Source organism: Paramisgurnus dabryanus, chromosome 12, assembly GCF_030506205.2.
Source record: "Paramisgurnus dabryanus chromosome 12, PD_genome_1.1, whole genome shotgun sequence".
NCBI classification, from domain to species: domain Eukaryota; kingdom Metazoa; phylum Chordata; class Actinopteri; order Cypriniformes; family Cobitidae; genus Paramisgurnus; species Paramisgurnus dabryanus.
In genome coordinates this window covers 35,035,204-35,062,038 of record NC_133348.1, presented here as the reverse complement: position 1 = coordinate 35,062,038, position 26,835 = coordinate 35,035,204, and the positions used below count along the sequence as shown (strand labels likewise).

The 26,835-nt window shown below is 36.5% G+C and overlaps 1 protein-coding gene and 1 long non-coding RNA gene across 2 annotated transcripts; one reads left to right on the top strand and one right to left on the bottom strand.

Moving 5' to 3' along the window:
• Positions 1-5,545: 5,545 nt before the first annotated feature.
• LOC135750160 (uncharacterized) lies at positions 5,546-8,148 on the top strand. Its single transcript, XR_010532609.2, has 5 exons — positions 5,546-6,441; positions 6,529-6,701; positions 6,753-6,974; positions 7,054-7,276; positions 7,375-8,148. It is a non-coding gene; the product is annotated as an uncharacterized lncRNA (long non-coding RNA).
• Positions 8,149-9,040: 892 nt separating this feature from the next.
• LOC135750180 (uncharacterized) lies at positions 9,041-25,980 on the bottom strand. Its single transcript, XM_065268984.2, has 3 exons — positions 25,715-25,980; positions 25,183-25,618; positions 9,041-10,452 (listed from the first exon to the last, which is right to left on the bottom strand). Exons 1-3 carry the CDS (start codon positions 25,874-25,876, stop codon positions 9,545-9,547), a joined length of 1,506 nt encoding a protein of 501 aa, XP_065125056.1. The 5' UTR covers positions 25,877-25,980; the 3' UTR covers positions 9,041-9,544.
• Positions 25,981-26,835: the final 855 nt, after the last annotated feature.

Sequence of the window (26,835 nt, the reverse complement as noted above, 5' to 3'; positions counted from 1 at the left end):
CAAATCAATATTGGATTGATTCAATCTCTTACAGTACACGTGATTTAATAAACACACGATGATATTTGCTGTGTGGTGAATAACAAGATCTAACAGTAAATAATAATCAATATCTAAAAAATAGAGAAACTCAAAATAAGAGGACAGAATACGACAAGCAAGTTCTGCCTAATGCAGAAATGCTGATTGAGCTTCATGTTTCTTTATTGAGATAACGCGCATTGGCTTGGCTTATAATGATCGAGCTAAGCTCATTGCTGGTAAGAATGATGATAATTATTAAGACATTATTAATTAAATAGATTTGTAATAATTGTTCATTTATATTTATATTAATATTGAATGTTAGACCTATTTATAAAAAATATATATAATAATAATTAATTAATAAATAAATATAATAATTTTAGATAAATTTATTTTTATGTCTCTAATTTTAGTGTTAGCACCAACAAAAAAAACATGAATGAAAGATACATTTGCAAATTACATGGTACATTAACAAGCGGAATTCACGCGGTACAATATTTGCCATGGCTATACTCATGAGTACTTTTTAAATGGCTTCTTTTTAGTCAAAGATTTGTATTTAGTACAGTCACACTGCATGTTTGGGAAGTTTGACAGTACTTTTCAGTCGTTAGATTTTTTTAGTATTCCCACTCATGCAAATATGACTATTGCACAAGTAGCCTATCTTTTTAGATTTCCCCATAAACCTTCGAATACTAACAAAAAAATCTGCTATGATTTTCATAGTTTTGCAATACCAATACATAAAATTACATCCTAACCCAAACCCCAAATCTAACCCCAACACCAAGCAATAATTTAAAAATAAAATAAACAGGAAAAACAATACTTAAAATAACATTAAAAATAAAGTCGTGCGAGCCGGGCGGGACACGAAAAACTATTTATAGAAATAAATGTGGTCACACGAAAAAAGCAGAAAAGCGTGTCCATGAATACGAATAAATATAAAATATTTCGTAATTATACCACATAATGCCTTGAGGTAGGGTTGCAACACCAACTGATAAGGAATATAATGAATAGTTTGACATTACTTATAAAATGTATTACAATAAATCTTTATAATCTTTTCTCTGTAAATTATGCTTTGAATGTTTTAGGTAGCTTAATTGGCTTCGTTTATTGACTATTTATTTATATATTTATTAAGGCATTCTAACATCTCTGAGTATATTCATGGCAAGAACCGGTTAATCTATACACAAGTTACAAGGTGATCTACACACAGTCGAGAACAATTTTGCAAAAATGTTTCTTATTTAGGCTAGTGTTTAATTGCTCTGAGTTTGGGAAATAGAATTTGTGGAATTATATGAAAAATATTAAAATATATTTCATTAATAAATATATATTATATACGTTTATTTAAAAAAATTTGTTATTATTCGAAGGTTTATGGAGAAATATAAAAATGTTGGCCTACTCTCTATTATATCTGCAAGAGTCATGTTTGCAGGGGTGGAAATACTGAAAAATCTACTTACGTAAAAGCATTGTTACTTCCCGAACATGCGTGACTGTCCTCAATACAAACATGTGACTAAAAACAAGCCATTTTAGTCATGTACTCATACACCCAGTAGCAAATATTGCACTGTGAATATTATTCTGCCTTGCTAAAAACTTGAGATCTGCCCGAAGCCGAATACGTTATATAGGCCTATATAATATAAAATAGATAAAGAGCTTAAATAGATTAAAAAATATTGAAATTTACAATTTTATGAGCAAAAATGTAAACTGTAGGCAGTTACTATAGACCTATTTCGACGAAATTGTTTTCATGAGGATGTCTTTAGAAATATGTATGCCTCCTTCGTGATAAATTTTAGCCAAGCCAATGCGGGTGATCTCCGACAATAAAGAAACGTGAAGCTCAATCAGGAGAAGTTCCCTCGCAGAACTGTTTCTGTCTGGATATTTTGAGTTTCTCTGTTTTTAGAAATTGATTATTTACTATGAGGTCCTAATTATTTTCTTTGTGTGTTTATTAAATTTGTGTACTGTATAAGAGACGGTAAGATTCTGTACACATCAATTATTTATCTAATAAATAATTCCGGACAATCCTGTATTTTATGTGCTATGTGGCAACGCTAGCTGTTGCTGCAGCATCCAAAAAACTTTTCACTTTTACCTCCATGATTTTAAGAAGTTTAAGAAAAGTTATGACTGTATTACACTTGGCTGAACATTTATCTACCTTCTCTAGTCGCCGCTGTATATGGGAAGCGCGCTTTATCAAACATCTAAAATAAAATAACATAATAACATTAAACAGTCCAGAAATAAATATTTATTCAAAACTTAGGTTACACAGAAGATAGCTCAATCTATACATTTAACAGATCAGTAGGCTGTAGGCTACAGCAGCGGAGGACTTTTATTTTGTTGAACAGACTTGAGGAACAACGGATGATGTCACATATTCACATTTTGGTTGACCAATTGGCGGAGAGGTGCGTCTAGCGACCGCCCACACGTCACAACGAATTTTAGAGTGGTTTATTCGTTTTTTACCAAAAAACAAAAAAACGAAAAATCAACCCGAAATCTCGTTTTTCGTCTTTCGGTAAAAAACGAAAACACGAACAAAGGGGCCGTTTTCTCGTTTCTGCTTACTTCATTTGAAGTTGAAAAACAAACTATCAAAAGGTACACGGACCCCATATAAATTCAAGTCTCCACCTCCCCCACGCCCTCATTTTACGACATTGACACATGGAAGACGGCAAAGACGAGAAACCAGGGAAGTGGAAAGAAACAAAATTGTTTTATTTGGGAGTTTAAAGAGCGGGATTAAAAACACATTAATAATTGCATGACATTTTGTAATATTTGTATTATTATTTTTATTATTAATGACGCTTAATTGATATTTAGAAGAATAATTATTTATTATTATTATTATTTACTGTTGCCTACATCTAACTTATATGTCTGCTTAATGGTTCGGTTAAGTTTTTTTTAAATAATATTTTAAAATGATGTAGTAACTTAACTTTTGTAGTGTGTTTTTCTGTATTTACATTGTTTGTTAGCTAAGATCCAGTTTGATACGGAGCTCCGGATATAATTCAAATTAACAATTTGTTTCCACGACATCCACATGTTTTACTAGACTAATTCATAATTTGAAGTAATAATAATTGTAATAGTAATGACGAAATATTATAATAATTAATTCCAAGGAACAAACTGTTGAATATTGGGAACGAATTTTATATTTATGGCCATACTTTAAACTAAATAAGAAAAAGAAGTGTTCATAATGTAGCATAAAAGATAATTCGTGGCCATGATTTTGTCCGCATATCATCATGATCGGATTTATGGCTCCATACAACACAAGCATTTTACCTTACCTATTCATGTGTAGCTATTTATTTATCATCGAATAGTATGTAACTAGCTTACCTGTTGATGCATTATTACCATGTTTTCGTAGCACATCCTTGTGCTTTCTTTCAATGTGCAGCTTCAGATTCCAGGATGAATATTTGCTGACTTTTACAGTCTCTCCGCACTTCTTTTCAATGTTTTCTTCCTGTCCAATCTTAACTTTGATTTTTACTTTACATTTATGTAGAAGGCTTGAATTCCATAACTTATTGCTAGACGTTTTTACAGATTCTCGAACTAGCAAATTATTAAAGGGCGTTCTGGGTTCAACGAGCGGTACTGAGCGAGCGGAATTTTTAGAGAGGCGCTTTGATGGAATATTACCGCACCGCTCAAGGCTCCGCTCCGATCCGCTCACATGCTTTGCCCTGAAACGTCAGGTAAAGCGCCCATGCTCTCAACTGAAGGAATACATATGCCTACAAATCAAATGCTTCGGTAAAGTCTCACAAATTAAACATTGAAGTACATGTTGCATAAAAATAAACACTGAAGTTTATAATTACTATGTTTTTGTTTTTTTACAGTGCGTCATAATATATCATATATTTTCATTTGTCAGTGCGTTTTGTGGTGTTAGGAATTGTTTGCGCATTTCTGCACTAACTCAGAATGTGCGTACACCACCTCCTGAGCTGGCGTAGGATTTGAGCGTGCCGTACGCCAACGTCCATATTGATAAATCTCAAAGTCACCGTGGTTTTGGGTGTACGCCAGGTGTACGCTGGAAATTTGGTGTACGTACTTTTGATAAATGAGGGCCATTGAGTGTAAAAAGAGTCTTGTCTCTGTGTGTTTTAGTGTTGAGATGGATGTGGATTGTTGTGAATCTTCAGTGTATGTAACTAATGATGGATGTCTGGATTCAGTGTGGATGAGCAGAGATCAGAGCCGCACACCACAGCCACTGCTGGACTCTAAACTCTCTTAAGAGAAATCCAGACACACACAGGACTCAGATCTCAGTCTGACTTTACTCTGTTATACTGAGTCAAAGCCCACAGACACTCAGGACACTACAGTGTGTGACAGTAAACAGAGCTTACAGGAGGATCAAACCTCCACAGAGTCTCTGGATTCGGTCTGTAACGCTGGAGAACAGCAGCAGATCCTGAAGATGTGTTCAGTTAAACTCATCGACTGCACGAACCTCATGATGAAGATTAAAATTGAACCCACAGAAATACAAACTGAGCCCATAGAAATAAAAACTGAACCTACAGAAATAAAAACTGAATCCACAGAAATAAAAACTGAACCTACAGAAGAGCTTTACACTGAGGAAGATGATGATTTTATTCATTCAGCTACGTCTCCTCCATTATTGTTGTATTTTTTATTTTTTTAACTGTCATCTGAACACCTGTTTAATAAAAGTGGGATTCAGTCACAAACTATTAGGATATGTTTAATATTTGTTAAGTAACAGGCATGTAGGCTTAAAAAAGTCTCTCATTCTAGAAGTGTCACCATGCAATGCAACAAGGACTCAATGGATTAGCACTCAGTAAATATTCATGCATTACTTTTCAGATCTTTGATCACTAGTTATGTTGTCTTTATTCAAGGGCTGTCAAATTATAATTCGAATTTCGGATATTCGTCGAATGTAAAAAAATATGAATATTTGAACGTAAAACTTTGCATTCGAATTTTACCTGTCAGGAAGCTCACGCAACGTGATGATGATGAAACTTACGCGGATTGTTATGCAGAGCGTTAGCGGCTCAGCCAACTATGCGAAGCAAGCCAGTGTTATTCATTTTAAAAATAGCAAGAACCCAGGTTGCAAACAGGGGCCTGTTGCACAAAAGTAGAATTAAGACATCCAGGCTAAATGACTGAGCTGAGCTCAATGAAGCCAAAACAAGTGCGTCCACGCTTAATTGGTTGCACAAAGACCAAGCCAGGATGATCAGACACGGATTCATCAAGCCAGGTGAAACCAATCCTGGATAGGTGCGCGCTCACGGCTCACTCAACTAGACCCCGCCACCGATCACAGATTCACCGATTCACCATGGCAACTAGCGGCGTTCTTTTCCCCGTCAGAGGCACAAATCCATACGAGGAGGTAAAAGACATAATTAAGAAGAAAGGCAACACCGCCACAGTAAAGCAGAGAGAAAAAGCGTGGCAAAGTATTGCAGACCGCCTGAATGGGTAAGTAGTGCACAATTACACACTCACCGCTCCGCTGAAACATCACAATTACAATTAAAAGATTTAATTCACATCTCCAAAAACGCAATTGTACTCTGATTATAAAACAGTTAATTTTTTTATTGAAATAGACTGCAAATATGAGTGAAATTGTGTAAAGTAACTCCATCACACTGGATAAGGCTTCAATAAATTATTATGAAAGCCTTACATTATTACTACGCTCATTATGTACTCTGCTTCTTATGTTGTACACCGTTTTTTTTTTCTTTTTCTTTTTTTTTCTGCTTTTATTAATGTAAAGCTGCTTTGAAACAATGAAACAATTGTGAAAAGCGCTTTATAAATAAAATTCAATTTAATAAATAGAGGAGCTATTAATAATAATCAATTTAATTTATAAAGCGCCTTTCAAAGGACCCAAGGTCACTTGCTCCTTGCACTGCCAAAAAATGACTTTCTACGTGTTTTTGTCTTGTTTTCAGTACAAATATCAAAACATTCTTAAATTAAGATGTATTAAAAGTTTTCTTGAAATATACTTTTTCATAAACACTTAATTTAAAACATTTTTTTATTCCATTGGCTGATATTTTTGCTTATTTTCCTAGGTCATTTTGCTCATCAAGAAAATGCATCTTAATTCAAGAATTTTTGATATTTTTACTGAAAACAAGACAACAATACAAAGTAAGTCATTTTTTGCAGTGTGACTCCATTGAATGTTCTTGTGTGTTAAAGAAAGTCTCTCTTTTTGTGTGTGGTGTTGTGTGATGTAGATTAAATATGACCGGGCCAAAACGGACATGGCAGCAGGTCAAAATCAAAATCTGCAGAATGGTAAGGGCTCTGACTAATACTTAATAATGCACAAGCATAGATTGTACCCAGAAGGTGCCTGCTCACACATTGTCTGTACTGTTTTAGCAGTGAAAAAGAATACCTAGAGACAAGGCACGGGTGGTGGGTCACCAAAAGCTGACCTCATCCCAGCAGAGGCCAGCTTTGGAGTTAAATAAAGGCAGGCCTGTTGGAGGGAATCCCTGGGGGAAAAGAGACAAGCATAGGTCCCTCACAAGATGCCACCCGCTTCATACAAGGTATGTTCTTCCATCTCTACATGGGACACAATCACAATCATTGCCTTGTAGTGTCTGGCAGCACTGTGTTACTGTTAAAGCCACCAGCACGAGCACCAGACGATGCTGATCCAGTGAGTACTCCATCAAAGGCATACTGTAGGCCTGGCACGTCTTGTCTACTAGCTTCAATATGAATCCGATTAAATGTGATGGGGTCAAGGCCCCATTTCATCAGCACATAACAGCGATGATGATGAGGAGACCATCTCGCTGGATTCCAAAAGGCATAAGGTATCATGTCAAACTTGTGAAAGTACTATACAAAGGAGTCATCATTGGAAGCCATCACAAAATCTCATTTCTTTTACAGGACCCAGAGTCATTGGTGCACTGGACTGCACAAACATAAGGATAAAAGCCCCCTCAGGTGCCCATGAGGCAGATTTTGTAAATATGAAATCTTTTTACAGCATTAATGTTCAGGTGAACATAACTTTTTTATCTTTTCCATTGAACACTGGCAAAATGGCCTGGCTCAGTCCATGACTCCCGAATCTTTTGGACCTCTGAAATCTATCAGCTCCTATCACAAGGTGAGCCACACAACCCATATATTACCACTTTTTACATAATGGCTGTGTCAACAATATCACTGTGTTTTATTAGTAATGATGAGATTTTGTGTTGACAGGTGAATTCTCTGGTGTGTTGCTGGTAGACAGGGGGTAAGGCTGCCAGCCGTTTTTCCTGACACCTTTCACAGACCCCCAGGAAGCACAGCAGGCCTACAACTATGCCCATGCTAGGGCCAGAGTTGAAATGACCTTTGGCCTCCTGAAGGCACGCTCTCACTGCCTTCACAAATTAAGGGTCAGCCCTGTGAGGGCATGTGACATTACTGTGGCTTGTGGTGTCCTCCACAATGTGGCCTGCCTGAGGAAGGAGAGGGCACCCAGAGTGCCGCCAGCCATGGACTGGGACAATCCGGAAATCTTCTCTGATGACAACAGTGGTCGGCTGCTGAGGGACCAATATGTGTTGAATTATTTTAGTCAGTATGTGTCCTTTCACTTTTTTTGATGTTTGTGCTGTATACTGTGTGTATACTGTTTGTAATACAAGCTTGCAGGGAGGCTACTGCATCCATTAATTGTCTTGTTTTCAGTTGTCTGAAATTGTCGGTTCAGTTAATGTGTATGGATTTGTCCTGCATTTATTTCAGTGTGCAGACATGCAGGGTGTGTTATATACAGACCTTGGAATGTGTATTTATCCTTTGGTTGTATAATATGCTTTGATTCTGTGCTTTCCATCTTGTAGAGTCACTGTGTGACTTCAGTTTCGAAAGGAGCTGATGGTTTACCTGCTTTGTTTTGTCCTTATTCAATAAAGAAACATAATGTTACACTTTGTGCTTTTATATTTATATGAAATGTGTATGGTATAAGGGCCACACCGAGGAAAGGAGAAAGTCATACATTTGAGGCTGGTGTTCTTTCTGTGGAAATATGCATATTGTTTTTACAGTCCTGATACTTATAACAATTCTGAAACTATACTGAAGTACAATTCCACGAAATGCCCCACAACTGTTATTGTAACAACTGTCCTCCTCTAAAACAACAAGTTACAATATTACGACTTCATTGTCTGTTTTTTTTCCTCTGTGGCCCTAATGTTCTATCATTTTATATATGGCCTTATAGTCTTTAGGAAACTGTAAATTATCTAATGATAGCAACATCATCTAAAAATCATAATTTATCCAAAATTATAAAAATTAATGATCACAAACATTTAATAAAATTACAGTGGGTCTACTTATATGTGATAACAATGTATGTTGGGCAGTGAAATAATTATTGGTTTCCATTTGTGGTGATTGCTGACTGACATAAGGGATGAGATTAAATAGATCCTGGAATTTAGCCTGGTCTGGAGCAGGCTAGCTCCACAGAATAGATCTCCATGGTAATTTATACCATAATATATCCTCCTGCCCCCCATCCAGCTTTAGTGCAACCGGATCACGTATCAATTGAGCCAGGATCACCAAGATATCCCGGCTTAATCCCTTATCCTAGTTTTGTGCAATAGGCCCCAGATGTTGGCCCAACGTTTGTTGTTGTGTTGGGCCAACGTTGGGTGCAGACGTTGGCCCAATGTAATTTCGTCCGTTGGGCCAACCATGTTATTGGACGGCCAGCAGACCTTCTGCCAACCTAAAAAATACCTTACCAACCTTCTGCCAACTTAAAAACCACTAAAACAACGTTGGACCAACGTTGGGCCAACCATGTCATTGGACAGCCAGCTCCCAGTCCCAGCTAACAAAAAAAGGTCCCCAGGACGTCCCCTAAACGTCCTCTGCGAACGTCATTGTGTAGGATACCCGTTATGTCGAGCGGACGTCCGCGAGGACGTCCTCCGGACTTTCACAGGGACTGGCCAGCGACAACGACCACTTTGTACACTTGCAACTTTCTTTAATAATAAAAATGGTTTTCTTTATTTCAATTTCATGTACAGCTGCTTTGGAATAATGAACAATTGTGAAAAGCGCTATATAAATAAAATCAACTTGACTTGTTTCAATGGTGTGTTTACACCCACAATACAGTTTAGTGTCACCGTCTCACCCTTTTGCATTACAGCAGCGGCTCCGGGAACATGGCATAATGCTCGGATCTCATTGGTCGACCTGTTTATTCGTCGGCGAAAAAGGGAAAATTCAACACAGTGATCGAAAAAAACTTTCCCTTTTTAGACTGTGAAAAACCAAAGTCATTCATAGAAATCCATTGGTTTTGTTCTAGCACATTATCACGTCCAACATTTACTCCAAATATACGTGGCCAGTGCTATGATGATTTCAGTGAAGTTTGTTCTTTAGGATGTTTCTTCTGATGATACTGAAGACTTCTAGAATGAGTGAATCTCTCTCCACAGACAGAGCAGATGTAAGGTTTCTCTCCTGTATGAAGTCTCTGATGGGCTTTTAAGTGACCTGACTGAGTAAATGTCTTGTCACACTGAGAGCATTTGAAAGGTTTTTCACCTGTATGAAGTCTCTGGTGCGTTTGAAAGTTTGATGATTGACTAAAACTCTTCCCACAAACATGACAGTGATGAGGTTTCTCTCCAGTGTGAATTCTCTCATGGATTATCAGCTGATGTTTATGAAGGAAACGTTTATCACAGTGTGAACATTGATAGAGTTTCTCTACAGAGTAAATATTCTGCTGTGATTTTAATGAATCTGAATCCCTAAAGTGATGCGGTCTCTCATTGGTGTGTAAAATCATGTGCGTCTTTAAACAATGTTTTTGACTAAATCTCTTCTCACAGTGAGGACATTCGTATGGTTTTTCTCCTGTGTGAATTCTCTTATGAAAATCAAGACTTTGTTTGGTGCTGAAGTATTTTCCACATTCAGTGCAGTAGAAAGGCTTTTCACCACTGTGTGACCTCATGTGAACTTTTAGATTTGAGAAAGACACAAAACCCTTCCCACACTGCTCACAGTGAAACTGCTGCTTCTTCTTCTTCTTCTTCTCTCTGTGCTCTTCTGAATGAAGTTTCTTTTCTTGTAAGGTAGTAAAAATTATCTCAGATCCGGTTAAGAGTTTTTGTTCTGTGTGTTTTCTCTCATGTCTCTCTAAATGTCTCTGTGAGCTGAATGTCTGTTTGGGCAGAGTTTGTGCTGTCAGTCGCTCTTTTGATGTTGAGGACGTTATTTCTATATCACAACATGATTCACTCTTCACATCTGAAAGAAACACAATACAAATTAAATGACCTTTTCACTCTTATTTACACAAAGAACAATGAATTGAGATTCTGTTTCTTTTTCTATATTGACACAGAGACAGAAGACAGCTGTCAGTCCTGTTATTACAACTGGGTGATTGCACATCAAATAAACCAAAATTTGGAAATATAACAGTCCCTCCAGTTTCTTGCGATTCCACAATCTTGCAACTCAGCGCAAAATCAACAAAATGAACAAAATGTCAACAAAAAAAATTAAATATCTCATAAAAACAAATAAAATAATCTAATATTCTGTCATGAGATGGGGTAGACAACTCCGTAAATATATTTGTCTTTATTTTACTATGCACATCTCCTTCTAGCACGCGCCCGCTATATAGGCTACCATGCACCCTATGGTTAGACTCATGAACAAACAATTCAGTGTCTTGCCTGGGACAAACCCGTGATTAACAGAACACCCCGTTATTGACACCCATTTGACTGAAACGGGCAAATTGCACTAGAAACTATAAGGCTGTGCAATTAATCGTTTTTCCAATTTCGATTTTTACAAATTTCATTTCCAAAAACAAGACAATCCAGGTCATTTGATTAGTGTGCCGCATTCTGTTTCTGTCATTTTAATTTTTGTTATAAATCCGCACCCATGTCGGTTTGGAGGATACTACTACGTGTTTGGACTTTGTGTTTTTTTCAGTTTTATGCATTTTAAGCGACCAGAGATGTTGTTTCAAATATAATCATCTGCATCATGGCACCTCTCTTTGTCGCTTACATTTTTTTTTTAACAAAACTGAAAATTGTGAAAACACTATGGAGGAAACAAATTCTGTAAAATAAACTGCTAAAAAAATTATGATCAAACTAGTAATTTTATGTTATTCTGTGTTATCTATGTCAACGAGATTTTAGCTTTAATATAGGTTTATTTTTAAACAAATTTATTGCCAACTACTGGACAGGAGTGTGAAGCGCTGATGCAGAAGTAAAGAATTTTGTTGGGTAGTATAAGAAAAATGATGAGGACATTGAAGGTCTCAATCAAAAAGTAGTTTATTCAATCGAAGCGTATGAAGCACTCAGGGTTCATCGGAGTTGGAGTGAATCCTGAACAAAGTCAGTCTTAACTTTATACAGTTTGAAATCTGTTTTCCCACCCCTAATGCTAATGTTGTACCCTCTGAGATGTTAACTAAGAATACCCATGTAAATGGCCACTATCACTCTTTGTACTCATTTTCAAATGCATTTTCAAATGCTCAATTTCTTAGTCACCAAAGGAGTACTTAATCAAATGGTCAAATTGATCTGAAAGCTCTACCAGTATCACTATGGTTAAGCAGGATATAATACACTCAAAAATCATTCCTACCTTAAGACAACTTTGCAACAAGTTTATAAGAAACTGCCAAACAAGCTTGCTCAAAAGAGCTTATATTCTCAAAGAGTTTGGTAAGGAGACAATAAAGCCCTTTTCACACAGACATTCCGGAAAATACACGTAAAATGCATCCTGGATTTTTCCGGAATGGTTAGAGTTTTTGTTCGTTCACACTGCCAAGATTACACGGCATCTGATGGTCCCGGAAAGACACGTGACCTGTTGAAAGTCCCGCCCTCTCTTCTATGCAGCGTCTGAAGTTTGCATATTATTTATTATTTCTCTCTCCAGAAACAACTCGCGTGCATTTTTGTTTATGATAAGACTATAAGGGAGCGCGTGAACGCACAGTTCTATGCTGGTGAATGATCTCAGCTTCAGAGTGGATATTTGACAAGCTAACTGATTTCTGCATTGATCCAGTTTTCAGACTAGGGATGCTAAACAATTAATCGCGATTAATCGTTAGCAGAATAAAAGTTTTTGTTTACATCACATATGTGTGTAAACTGTGTATAATAAATATGTATATATATAAATATGAACACATTCATGTATAATTTTAAGAAAAAAAAATGTATATATTAAGTATTTATATTTATATATAATATAAATTATACATAAATATACAAATGTATATACACATGTAAACATTTCTAAAACATATACATGCATGTGTGTACATTTATTTATACAAAGTTATTATACACAGTTCACACACATATATGATGTAAACAAAAACTTTTATTCTGCTAACGATTAATCGCGATTAATCGTTAAGCATCCCTATTTCAGACATTTCTCATCGTGATTGTTTATATGCATTTAAAACCCGCATGTTGATAGCCTGGTTAGCCAGACCTACATCAAGATGTAAGGTCTGGCAACTCTTCACACAAACGGCTCAATGCAAGGGGCGGGATATAAGGTTGTCCCTCAAAATGCCTCTGCACGCAATAGGATAGCGCTATGACCAATCAGAGCAACGAAGAAGGTGACGTAGTTACCGTAACCAGTCGGCAAAACTCCAAACACATCTTTCTTGCTTAAAAAGGACTTCAGTAGGGTTTATTTGCTCTTCTCTCAAAGAAAAACATAAGTCTAAGTCCTCCAGAGTCGCGGCCAAAGCCGCTTCAAAAGATAGCTGTTCGCCAGCAGCAGCAGCCATTCTCTGTTTTCAAGTAGGAACCGTTGCAGCTCTGTCGTCATCATGTTAATCCCGCCCCACAGACGCTACACACGATGTGATTGGCCTGACCAAATTTTGGTTTTTGGACCGGTTAAGTGTATTGTGAGTGCCTAGACTAAACCCTGGCAGCAAATATATTTTGCGGCCGCTAGGGTGCGTCTAGATTTCTAGGCTAGCATTTTGAGGAGCTGAACAATATATCTCGTTGGGATGACATGCGGGTATTTTCGTTTATTATAGCTCAAATGAGCATGTGACGCGATATTCTTTTATGCTGCTGAATGATCTCCGTTTCAACGCAGTAAGTAATGAGCTAACTTACCTGATATCTGCTTCAGTCTAGTATGCTGACATTTCTCGTAGTGAATGTTGTAAATCCCTCATTTTAAAGAGTTGAACCAACTTCATGTTGCCATGACACGCGCGTATGGGGGTAATTTTAGGCCAATATTATTGAAAATGGACAGAGTAAAAGTCATAAATAAATATTACAACTTGTAAACACAAAACGCAATCTACAAATAGATTAAAAATCCACAAACACAGTCCTTGTGATCCGCAAATGTAAAACAAGATCTACGAATCGTCTTTGTGATCCACAAATATAAAGCATGATTTACAAAAAGAAATCAGTGACTTGTTCTTGAAAACCAGAATTTGAATGAATGTAAAGTGACTTCTTTGCAGATTAATATCATTTTCTATTTGTAGATTGTGTCACATTTGTTTTCAGAATTCTGACACTATTGTTTCGCTTTGGTGACAAAATAATGCCATAATCGTTGAAAATGAAGAGACTACAATTTGTAAACACGAAACAAATCTGCAAATAGGTTCCAAATCTGCAAACAAACTCCTCATGATCCGCAAATGTAAAACGAGATCTACAAATATATAAAAATCCACGAACAGACTCTTCATGACATACAAATATAAAATGCGATTTACAAATAGATTTAAAATCCGCAAACCAACTCTTTATGATTCACAAATAGAAATCATCGACTTGTACTTGACAAACAGAATTTAAATGAATGCAAAGTGATTTGTCTGCGCATGAGGGTCATTATTTGTTTGTAGATTGGGTTGCATTTGTTTTCAGAATTTTGGCACAACTGTTTCGCTGTTTTCCATTAAAAAAATCTACAAATGCCCTCCTCACAATTTGCAAACAAACACAGTCTAACTTGTATTTTCCAACCATTGTAAAAAGACATTCTTACACATTCTGTGCAAAGTTCAGCATGCAAGTGTTGAATCTGTGTTTGCAGATCACAGGGCATTCACGAATCCTTCTGCACAAGTCTACAGATCTTTTTGGCACTATCTTTCCGCAGAGTTTGTCACTACGATCCACGCGTGTAGTCAGCCAATCAGGGGTATTGCTTCAAAGTAATGCCACGCCCCCTCAATAAGCTCTTTTCAAAATAAAAGCTGGGCTCACTGCCATTTACCGTTGCCGGTGTTACAGCGCTGAAAGGCGGCCAGACCGCGTTATCGATATTATATTAAGGATATTAAAGCATTTATGTATAGCATGGCAAATATGTAGCATTAACGTGAACTAGAACAACCCCTCGTTTAAGTTATTATCAGTGCCTGACAATTCAGCCGAGGTCATTAAATCGTTAAAAACACTGCATGAAGCGGTTTTATCATTAAAACATCAGTGTCTCTTCAACGAACATTTGCCGAATGTCAGCGAGCCAGCTGGATGGAGTGGAGCTGCTAAGGTGACGCAGCTAAAATAAAGCAAGCGGGTGCAACGATAATATTGGATGTAACTTGCCGTAATTAACAAAAACATGAGCCTTATTTGACAGCAGCACTAATTGAACTATTTGACCATATGCATTTGATATACATACCGTGACCGGAATGCACTTACAAATCGCGCTGTTATTAGAAACATTTAACTGTTTCCAGACTGAGCATGGAGACAAACAAGCGCAAGCCGTTTATAGAAGCAGCTGCCTGTCAGCGTGTACGGAATGAAGTCAAAACGGTCTCGGTTTTTAGACCGGCAGTCTGCCTGTGCCATTCCACCCTAATCCGGACTGCAAATTACATGTTAATATTATATCCACCATTTACAATCCTTCCTTTAAGGTCTGTTCTGCTTTTAACAGATCAAAGCTATTACTCTCTGTAGCTTTCGAGTCCGTTGTAGGCTACAGGTAAATTTTGCAGTTGTTTTAGTTAACTTTGCAGAGCATTTTATTGTCGGAAATGGTCCTGGGCTGGGTTTTCCTATAACGATTGAACTTAGCACTCAAGAGTGCTTTCTACAAGGTAAAACGATCGCTCGCAGCTGGGTTTTAAGTGCTACTAACGAGTCGCTATCCCTTTGTCAAGTGCTGAAATGTCACTTACTGAATGACTCGTAATTGTAGCAGAAGCTTGTTTAGGCTAATGATCTTCAGCCGATGTGCACTAATATTTTTTAAAATATTATTAATTATTTTTCAATGACTTATTAAATGTTTTAATAATTTGTGCATCACGAAATATTCTTTTTTCATATTTAGTTAGGACTCGTCCCACTGCGCAATGCCTTCTGCATTTTATAATATAGTTTAGATTTTTCTTTTTATTTGTTGTTTATTATCTATGTTTATTTATTATTAAGGATTATTGCATTGTACCGTAAATATTTATTTGGTTTCTTTAATCAGATGCCATACCCTTCAAAAAAATATTGTTTTTACTGTAGCCTAGATGAATTATAGCAGCAATTGGTAGGAACCATTTATCAATTTGCTGGTACCAACTTTTACCAAAATTGTACCAAATACGTTTTCCTTCTTAATTAATTTATGTTTAGTCATTTAAATTTCATTTCTCGTTTGAATTTTAAATATATTATATTAAAGTAATTTAAACAAATAAACAAAGAAAAAAAACCCAATAAATAAATATAGCCTACATTTAAAACATTACATTATCGTTATTGCAGGAGTGCAATTTGCTGGTTGTCCTGCAGGTGACCTTGTAACACTGCTGTCTTACGATGCACTTATAAATTAACGATTACTCCAGAGCACTCGTAGATCTACGATGATTTTCGAGTGCTACTTAAGCTACAAAGCTTTTGGGAAACGGCCCATAATTCTAAGATTAATTTTAAGATTGTTTTTACGATCTACTTAGCGATGCTTTTGGGAAACCCAGCCCTGCTCGTTTGGAATTTGCCTGGCGCACAGCTCTAGTCAGAAAGATTAAAAGGCGGGCTTTGTTTTTAAAAAATGTAATGCATTTCTTGATACTACAATAATGAACAAGTCACCCATTTATCAAGTATCGATTCATTATTTTCACTTAATCCTTTTTGCTTTTTACAAAAAGTAGAATAGGCACGCATATTCTGCATTTATCCAAAATTATGACTGTGGCATGAAGAAACTTTCCTATTTTAGTGAAAAATAAATAAGTTCTTTTGCTATTATTACGTAGCATATATTGATGATTTTTAATAACAAATATGACCGTTTTAAACAAACTAAGTACACTGATAAAAATAATATGAAAAAAATTATACGCTGGATTTACTAAAAAAAAAAATACAGTGCATCATTTTTACATACACTTTTTAAAAGTAAGTTTTACATTGAATTTAAGCCTTTGCAATTTAAGCAATTGCAATGTTTAAGTAAGTTTTACATGGAGAAGCAATTAGGCCTACTAAAAATTCCATGTAAAATTTACTTTAAAAAGTGGATGCAAAAATGATGCACTATATTTTTAAGTACATACAGCCTATTATTTTTTTATAATTATTTAATTTCCTTCTCACAAATTTTACATGATAAAATTTAGGAATTAACTAAATAATGTGTTAATCTAGAATTACTCACATTTTTGCATTATTTTCTACTCAAAAATAGTTTTTCTTTTAACCTATTTTTTATATAATTGACTAATTTTATTTAGTTAAATTTACTAAGCCACAAAACATTTTTTACAGTGTAAAATAAGAAAAACGAAGTAGATAAAACCGCATACCCAGCTAGACACTCAAATCGAGCTAGGCACTCAAATCGAGTCAAAACCGTCTTGGCTTTTAGACCCGCAGTCTGCAATCCACCCTCACCCGGACTGCAGGTGACATGTTAAAATTATTCCACCCGTTACATCAAATTATTTTTCATGGTCCCCCAACCCTACCACCAGTGAATAAATAAATACATTAAATAAAAACAAGCACTTTAAACAAAAAGCACACAGAATTCTTTTTTTGGTTTTTAACTGAATTCTAAACACTAAAGTTAATTCCTTAAAGTTAATTAAGGGTTAATCCCTAGTCCTCCCCTCGCGAGTTGTTTTTTGTTCAGGGCCTAAATGTGCATTGAAATATAGTTGATGTATTTCATAAAATTAATAAAAGATATACAATTATAAATTATTGTTGAATTATCCCTTTTTCCAAGTATGTCATTATGCACAATGTATCAAACTTTGAAAATGAAACAAAAACAATAACTTAAAAGTCCTTTTAAAAGCAGTAGTTATTAATGACATAACTGCATATACTGTATATTGTATATTTTGCACGTTTCTCATCCTCTTTTTAATCCTGCTTGACTGAAGGCTTCCGTTAGAACGTTTCTCGTTTGTCGTAAGGTTTTTGTACATTAAAGCTGTTGAGTTTCTCCCGCGGACTTTTCCCCCTCGCGCTCGGGCACGCTGTCTGCACGCTGTATATGAACTTGAACGCACCGCCTAAAGTCGAGGGCAGGGCGAACACTTCTAGTTCTAAACAGGTTAACTGAAAGCACAATGACATTAAATGAGCTGACGCCTATTTCGTTTTTTTTTTTTCGCAGACGCGCACAGCTCCAGTCAGGACATATTAGCCAGTTTTGTATATCAGTAGGTTCCAAACTATTGCAACCCCATACCTACGTATTTACAAGACCTACATTTTTTTATAGAAATATAGGGGAAAACACATTTGTTCCCTTTTAGTAGTTTTTTAACAAGTTTACTTAAATAATATTAAAATATAGGGTTGCACAATTATGGCAAAATCATAATTGTTTAGGCTACTGTATTTGCACTGAATTGGAAATGATATATTAGAAAAATACAATGAATTTTCAAGGCTGCAGAGAACATTATAGCAGATATGGCTACTGAGGATTTAATTATATTATTTTAATAGTCAGCGAGTCCCACTCCGGCCCTCATTTTGAGTGTCTAGCTGGGTGCACATTTTTACCGACTTTCTTTTTCTTATTTTGGTAAAAAATTAACAAGTTCTATTATTATGTAGCATACATTGATTTTTTTTATAACAAATATGACTGACTTATTCATTGGCAAATGCAGAACAATGAGGAGAAAGCAAAGGTAGGCTACACGCCTTTCTCCCTTAAATGATTAAAGGCTTAACTGTCATTTTTAAAACGAAAGCACATGCTTGTCAAATTTATGCTGGGCTGGATAAATGCAGAATCAACAATATCTTAATTTTTTTTCGATTTATTTGTTCGTATTCATTGACCCTTTTTTTCTTGTGCCAATAGCACGGTTGTCTTTTTCCTGTCACTCAGCACGAATTTCTATAGCCTATATCAGGGGCGTAGGCAGAAATTGTATTTTGGGCGGGCCGGAGTAAAAGTGAGTGGGCCTATAGTTTATCAGAATAAAATTACTTAAATAATAATTAAACCTTAGAGTGGAAAAAAACAATAGACAAACTGCAAAAACAGTGACATCTTTACTTTTCAATTTTTGGCAAAGTCAATAATAAAACACTGTCTAAACATGTTCAACCAACAGAGCTCAATAAAGGCTGAACAAACCAGGCAAAAACAGTTCACCTGAAATAAAGTAGGCTAAAAATAAATTGAAATGACGAAAACTCTCAGCAGAGCACGGTTTGAAATAAATAACAACAACACACTGCCTAAGTTATGTTAAATCAACCATATACAGTGCAATCAGCCTGTTGGAAATGAAGCTTTTGTGCCAAAAATAGCAACTCATTTAAATTAAACAATGTAAGTTTAACCTATAAGGCTGGCATACATCTATACACAACACACCACTTAGTTAAATCACTTCACGAGCAAAAATAAGGAAATTAGTTAAACAGCATGCCTACCTTTGTTGTTTTAATTCTACAAAAGACGCAAACGCCTGGGTTTGATGTTGAAAACAGAAATGATCTCATTATAGTCCAAAGAGTCACAGAGTTCTTTTTTAAAAAACAAAAGGTTGTTGAGGCGGGTTGTAACTCATGGATGCAAATTGGGTTGTGAAGGTGGTTCATCAATTGCAGTTAGATCGGCGGGTAACCTGTGTCAGACTGACCGGGCGAGAGCACTGGAACTGCCGCCAGAGAGCAAGCGGCAGCCAGCGCCACCAGCGTCTGAAGAACTGGGCTGGTAAGACTCGGTAGATGGAGGCAGTGGCGTATCTTCTTCATCAAATCTTGCTTTTTTAAATAACACATTAAAGAAACTTTAGCCATTATTGTGGCAATGTTAATATTAGCTAAAAAAGCAGTTAGCAAAGTTAGCTGGCAGACTGCCAGAGCCCGTCGGCCGCCGCCCCCCACAGAGTCTATCTATCAGAACTCCTAGCAACCAAGCAACCAATTACGTTTCGGAAGCTTCCTACAACTTGCTTCAACAATTCCATTTTATTTAGAAAGCAAATTAAACACACACCAGTCAATAATAAAGCCGGTTTATGTTAATATATTTTATTAAATACATTTGAATAATAAAAAATAAACTAAAAATGTATTTTGGTTAAACTTGCCTGGGCGGGCCAGGGAGTTATGTGGGCGGGCCAGTGCCGCCCTGGCCCATTACTGGCTACGCCCCTGGCCTATATTGTTTTCCATGAACACAAATACATATATCAAATACTGCCTGACGAAATTTTTTGACCGAGCCAGCATAAATTTGACAAGCATAAACAATCCGCTTTCGGTTTAAATTTGTTTTTAAATTAAATACATTTTAAAATTACATTTAGCTTATGTTCCCCATGATTAATCTTCTCATCGCAAGGTAGAGGCGTGTCGCCTATGTTCTACATGTTCCTTGTTGTTCTGCATTTGCCAATAAATAAATAAATAAATAGGCTACTTAGTTTGTTTAAAACTGTCATATTTGCTAGATAATAATAGCTAAATAACTTATTTATTTATCACTAAAGGAAGGTTCCTTCAACACCACAGTCATAATTTTGATTAAATTCAGAATATGCCTGCCTATTCTACTTTTTGTAAAATGCAAAAGGGATTAAGTGAAAATAATTAATCAATACTTGATAAATGGATAGCCTAATCAGTCCTGACTAGAGCTGTGTGCCAGTCACATTCCAAACGAACAGGGCTGGGTTTCCCGATAACGATTAAACTTAGCACTTAAGAGCGCTTTCTACGAGCTCCTTAACGAACATTCGTTGTTCATTTACGTGCGTTTCCCAAAGATGCACGTATAACGATCGCTCGCAACTGGGTAATGCAATAATCCTTAATAATAAATAAACATAGATAATAAACAACAAATAAAAAGAAAAATCTAAACTATATTATAAAATGCAGAAGGCATTGCGCAGTGGACGAGTCCTAACTAAATATGAAAAAAGAATATTTCATGATGCACAAATTATTAAAACATTTAATAAGTCATTGAAAAATAATTAATAATATTTTAAAAAATATTAGTGCACATCGGCTGAAGATCATTAGCCTAAACAAGCTTCTGCTACAATTACGAGTCATTCAGTAAGTGACATTTCAGCACTTGACAAAGGGATAGCGACTCGTTAGTAGCACTTAAAACCCAGCTGCGAGCGATCGTTTTACCTTGTAGAAAGCGCTCTTGAGTGCTAAGTTCAATCGTTATAGGAAAACCCAGCCCAGGACCATTTCCGACAATAAAATGCTCTGCAAAGTTAACTAAAACAACTGCAAAATTTACCTGTAGCCTACAACGGACTCGAAAGCTACAGAGAGTAATAGCTTTGAGCTGTTAAAAGCAGAACAGACCTTAAAGGAAGGATTGTAAATGGTGGATATAATATTAACATGTAATTTGCAGTCCGGATTAGGGTGGAATGGCACAGGCAGACTGCCGGTCTAAAAACCGAGACCGTTTTGACTTCATTCCGTACACGCTGACAGGCAGCTGCTTCTATAAACGGCTTGCGCTTGTTTGTCTCCATGCTCAGTCTGGAAACAGTTAAATGTTTCTAATAACAGCGCGATTTGTAAGTGCATTCCGGTCACGGTATGTATATCAAATGCATATGGTCAAATAGTTCAATTAGTGCTGCTGTCAAATAAGGCTCATGTTTTTGTTAATTACGGCAAGTTACATCCAATATTATCGTTGCACCCGCTTGCTTTATTTTAGCTGCGTCACCTTAGCAGCTCCACTCCATCCAGCTGGCTCGCTGACATTCGGCAAATGTTCGTTGAAGAGACACTGATGTTTTAATGATAAAACCGCTTCATGCAGTGTTTTTAACGATTTAATGACCTCGGCTGAATTGTCAGGCACTGATAATAACTTAAACGAGGGGTTGTTCTAGTTCACGTTAATGCTACATATTTGCCATGCTATACATAAATGCTTTAATATCCTTAATATAATATCGATAACGCGGTCTGGCCGCCTTTCAGCGCTGTAACACCGGCAACGGTAAATGGCAGTGAGCCCAGCTTTTATTTTGAAAAGAGCTTATTGAGGGGGCGTGGCATTACTTTGAAGCAATACCCCTGATTGGCTGACTACACGCGTGGATCGTAGTGACAAACTCTGCGGAAAGATAGTGCCAAAAAGATCTGTAGACTTGTGCAGAAGGATTCGTGAATGCCCTGTGATCTGCAAACACAGATTCAACACTTGCATGCTGAACTTTGCACAGAATGTGTAAGAATGTCTTTTTACAATGGTTGGAAAATACAAGTTAGACTGTGTTTGTTTGCAAATTGTGAGGAGGGCATTTGTAGATTTTTTTAATGGAAAACAGCGAAACAGTTGTGCCAAAATTCTGAAAACAAATGCAACACAATCTACAAACAAATAATGACCCTCATGCGCAGACAAATCACTTTGCATTCATTTAAATTCTGTTTGTCAAGTACAAGTCGATGATTTCTATTTGTGAATCATAAAGAGTTGGTTTGCGGATTTTAAATCTATTTGTAAATCGCATTTTATATTTGTATGTCATGAAGAGTCTGTTCGTGGATTTTTATATATTTGTAGATCTCGTTTTACATTTGCAGATCATGAGGAGTTTGTTTGCAGTTTTGGAACCTATTTGCAGATTTGTTTCGTGTTTACAAATTGTAGTCTCTTCATTTTCAACGATTATGGCATTATTTTGTCACCAAAGCGAAACAATAGTGTCAGAATTCTGAAAACAAATGTGACACAATCTACAAATAGAAAATGATATTCATCTGCAAAGAAGTCACTTTACATTCATTCAAATTCTGGTTTTCAAGTACAAGTCACTGATTTCTTTTTGTAAATCATGCTTTATATTTGTGGATCACAAAGACGATTCGTAGATCTTGTTTTACATTTGCGGATCACAAGGACTGTGTTTGTGGATTTTTAATCTATTTGTAGATTGCGTTTTGTGTTTACAAGTTGTTATATCTATTTGTGACTTTTACTCTGTCCATTTTCAATAATATTGGCATCATATTACCCCCATACGCGCGTCCTCACTACGGCACGTGCGTCATTGTTTATGCTAGTCCGGTGGCGTAGTGAAAATACCGTTACCGAGGTGATAAAAGCACCAAATTTTGCATGGTGTTACCTTAGGGTCTATAGTGTAATTTTGGCCTAGGAGCCCTCAGAAAATATCTTTTTAACATGTCATATTAGAAGTATACATTTATCAATGAAATATGCTTAAAAACACAGCAATTTCCAACTTCCTGCACAAGATAAAGAATTCAAATGAATCCAAAAGGTGAAATTTTATATATTTATTTAAGAGTGTATGAACTTTAGCTTCAATACATGTCAAAGTATTAGCAGTGTGATCTTAATTGACCCTGTAATTGATAATTATGAGTTGTTACAGTTGCATTTGCAAAGAGGTGTGCAGTCTAGACTTGCTTTGCCACATTTGCAGGTGGAACAATCCCCCTTACAGCCATATTTGATAAGTTCTCTGCAGGCTGTGGGGACTTCTGGAAGTGTCATCCAAACAGGTTCATCCAAACGTTGGAAGTGTCATCCAAACGTTGTCGTTTCATTGGCTTTCCCCCTCCAGATTCAACAGGATTTCCCATGTTCTTCTTTGTCGCTTTCATAAGCTTTGAATTGTTAAACTTTAGGTGGCAAGATTTGTGCCAAAAAGCAGAATGTGATGCAAAATTGCTAGCAGTTTCATCATTCCCAAAATAGAGTTTAGTTGGAAGATTGTCAATCGCCCTGAATTGCTCGACATTAGCAAGAAATGATCTATAGGCATCAGATTTATCACCACTAGTCCCAGGTGTCTGCAAGGGACATCTCAGGGGTTCAGAGGTGTCTTTCTGGCAAATAATACACAGAGCCCAGATCAGCTCCATGTTGAAGTCTCAGAAACTAATGTTATTTAAGCATAAAAGAACAAACAATTCAAGATATTCTGACCTGTACGTCTACAATAGGAAACCCAAATAACTGAAAGTACATTTAGCTATGTACTGTCACACAAATAGGATTTAAAGTGATGTGATGCAGCCTAACATAAAACTAATGACCAGACTATGTACTCAGAAAATAGCGATATGAATGACCTAGCTGAATTGAAAAATTTAAGAGAAAACCAAAATCTCTTAACATTGAAGCATTTTTGCTGGCTTTTTTAATAATTCCGCTTATATTATACAGGGCTTTTTGAGGGGTTTTTTTAGGTATAAGGTGTCTCAGCACTTTATTTTACACTTATTATTTGGAAGATCTACTGGCCGGAGTACAAATTAACAAAATTAAGCTTATGCAGAGGTCTTAAAAGCCCATTACCCTGAAAGTTTTACTTGAGAGGAAAAAAACAAAAAACATTTTTTATGAATATAGTTTTTTAAGTGCTTTGACACTAAATTTTAATATTTCAGCTGGGCTCCTAGGCTGAAATCATTCAGGAGGTCCTAAAGAAGCTTCATGTAAAATTTGGCGCTTTTATCACCTCTGTAATGGTATTACTTAATATGTGCACTACCCAACTGGACTATGCGTCTCATTTATCATTTCCTGATAACTGCTTCAATCTAGTTTGCAACATTTCTCGTGGTGAATGTTTATATGCATGTTATCTCTCGTTGTAAGGAGCTGAACCATAACTTGTGTTGTGATGATGACGCAAGCGTCCTCACTTCGACACGCCCTTTACGGCATTCTTGTTCACACAGAGGGTTACCCGCGTATCTTACTAGGTCCTCTTTCCGGCAACGATCCCAGAAGATTAACGGAACGAGTTTTTGTTCACACAGACGCTTGTCTGGCAATTTTACGGGTATTTTCTGGGACCAGAGGTCTGTGTGAATGGGGTTTAAGAAAGATTAGATGATCCCTGTCCCACCAAAGATTAAAGAAATGCAGTTTAAAATTATGAATAGGATTTATCCAACTAATGATTTCTTAAAACAGAGATTTAAAATGGATGTAAGAAACAGTAACTTTTGTGAAAATGAACCAGGAGATTTGGATCATCTTTTCTGTTTGTGTGAAGATGTACAAAGGTTTTGGCTGGACCTTATACAATTGCTTGTATCCAAAGGAATTCAGATAATGAATCTAACAATTAATGATACAAAATGTGGTATTTTTCGCAATGATCACCATTACTCATTGGAGGAATAAGTTGAAACTTTTTTATGTTTAAAAATAAGAATGCTGTGAAATTGGCTTCATTTATAAACATTCTTATTGAATAATTGCCCTTTTGCTTTAGTTTCTTTTGAATATGTAATTGCCTTTTTTTTCTTTTCTTTTTTGCCTTGTATATCATGGCCCATGTTATTCTGTTCTTAATGTACGTATCTCTTAAGATATGCACTCTAGATTCGTAGCAGGGTTATATTATATCTGATTTGTTTGTATTTGTTTTGTAATTTAAAAAAAATATACAATCAGGTGCTCAAATATAAAAAAAAATACAATAATTGAGGAGACACATACCTGACGGAATAAAATCATCATCTTCCTCAGTGTGATCTTCCTCTTCTGTGGGTTCAGTTTTGATTTCTGTAGGTTCAGTTTCACTCTTCATCATGATGTCCCTGCAGTCGATGAGTTTAACTGAATACATCTTCAGCATCTGCTGCTGTTCTCCAGCATTACAGACAGAATCCAGAGACTCTGTGGAGGTTTGTTCCTCCTGTAAGCTCTGTTTACTGTCACACACTGTAGTGTCCTGAGTGTCTGTGGGCTTTGACTCAGTATAACAGAGTAAAGTCAGACTGAGATCTGAGTCCTGTGTGTGTCTGGATTTCTCTTCAGAGAGTTTAGAGTCCAGCAGTGGCTGTGGTGTGCGGCTCTGATCTCTGCTCATCCACACTGGATCCAGACATCCATCATTAGTTACATACACTGAAGATTCACAGCAATCCACATCCTGACAACACAACAAACAGATACAGTAAGATTATAAATGATTTTATTTTGTCAAACAGACAGTGATTCAGGTAAAGGTTGTTTAAGCTGTACAAACCTCTCGTCTCAGTCCTAAATCTCCTCTTGAACTCAGTTTTGCCTCCAGTAACGCCACCTCTTTCTTCAGCTGAGAGATTTCTGTGATGTAATCATCAATATCCAGCATGGACAGATCAGTTCCTACTGATTTACAGCACATCTCATCTGTCATCATCAACATCTCAACACTAAAATAAACAGAGACAAGACTCTGTTTACACTCAATAAAACAATTAAGAGAGAAAAACACTGAGGATACAAACACATCACATGCGAACTTTTTCTTTCTTTCTTTGGTGGGTTTATCGGCGGCCAAAGCGCTGCAGCGACTTCTGCTGTACGGGAGAGAGAAAACACTTATAAAAACGTATAAAAGCTTATAAAAACAGCTTATAAAAATTATTTCTGGTTTTTCTTTTGCTTGTTAGCTGTACATCTTGTCACACAGCAGCTTTTATTCTGTTTTTTGTTATAAGCCAGAAATGACAAGGAGGCGGCCGCTCGCTATACAAAGTCAATGGAGACGGTTGGATTGTTTCCCCCCGGTGGGCGTGGTTTTCAAATTAGAATAGAGTGCCGAAGTAATGGCGTCACTTTGTAGGCTAAAACGCGGCAGTGAGTTAGCATTTTAGCACTACGGGTTCCCTCGCCCTGAAGTCAATGGGTTTTTTGAATGGGTTTTTGCTAAATCGCCTGAAATAAGGTCTGTGGTTAACAAAACCTCTAAATATTTTCACGTTTTGTTCTATGACATAAAATACACCAGTTATAATCTGCTTGTGATTTTTTTAAACTTTATTGTGCCTTAAAAAACGGTGGTTGCTAACAAGTTGCTAATAGGGACTACATCCTTGGCGGGGAGTTTAGACGTCATCATGACAGGAAATCTGTCACTAGCCTTTCAGCCTCACGTTCTCAGAAGTTTACCTTTCAGATACATAACGTTATATATTTAGTCTTTTAAAATTGTAGTTTTTCCAAATATTGTTGTACTGTGGAGAGACTGTAGTTTGACATGTTTTGTTTTGTCCAGAGATGCAACCACAAGTCGTCGATGAAAGATGCTCGTTTACCGTCCGATGTTCCCCAGCGGAGACTGTTCGTGCCGTTGTCATGACTCATGAGCAATCCAGTCCCCCC

Bases quoted from the DNA above. Each gene is read 5' to 3' on its own strand.
- LOC135750180 (XM_065268984.2), bottom strand. From the start codon at position 25,876: ATGTTGATGATGACAGATGAGATGTGCTGTAAATCAGTAGGAACTGAT. The intron at 25,619-25,714 runs GTTTGTACAGCT...TTGTGTTGTCAG, and splicing joins ATTTAGGACTGAGACGAGAG to GATGTGGATTGCTGTGAATC. The intron at 10,453-25,182 runs GTATGTGTCTCC...TGTTTCTTTCAG, and splicing joins TGATGATTTTATTCCGTCAG to ATGTGAAGAGTGAATCATGT.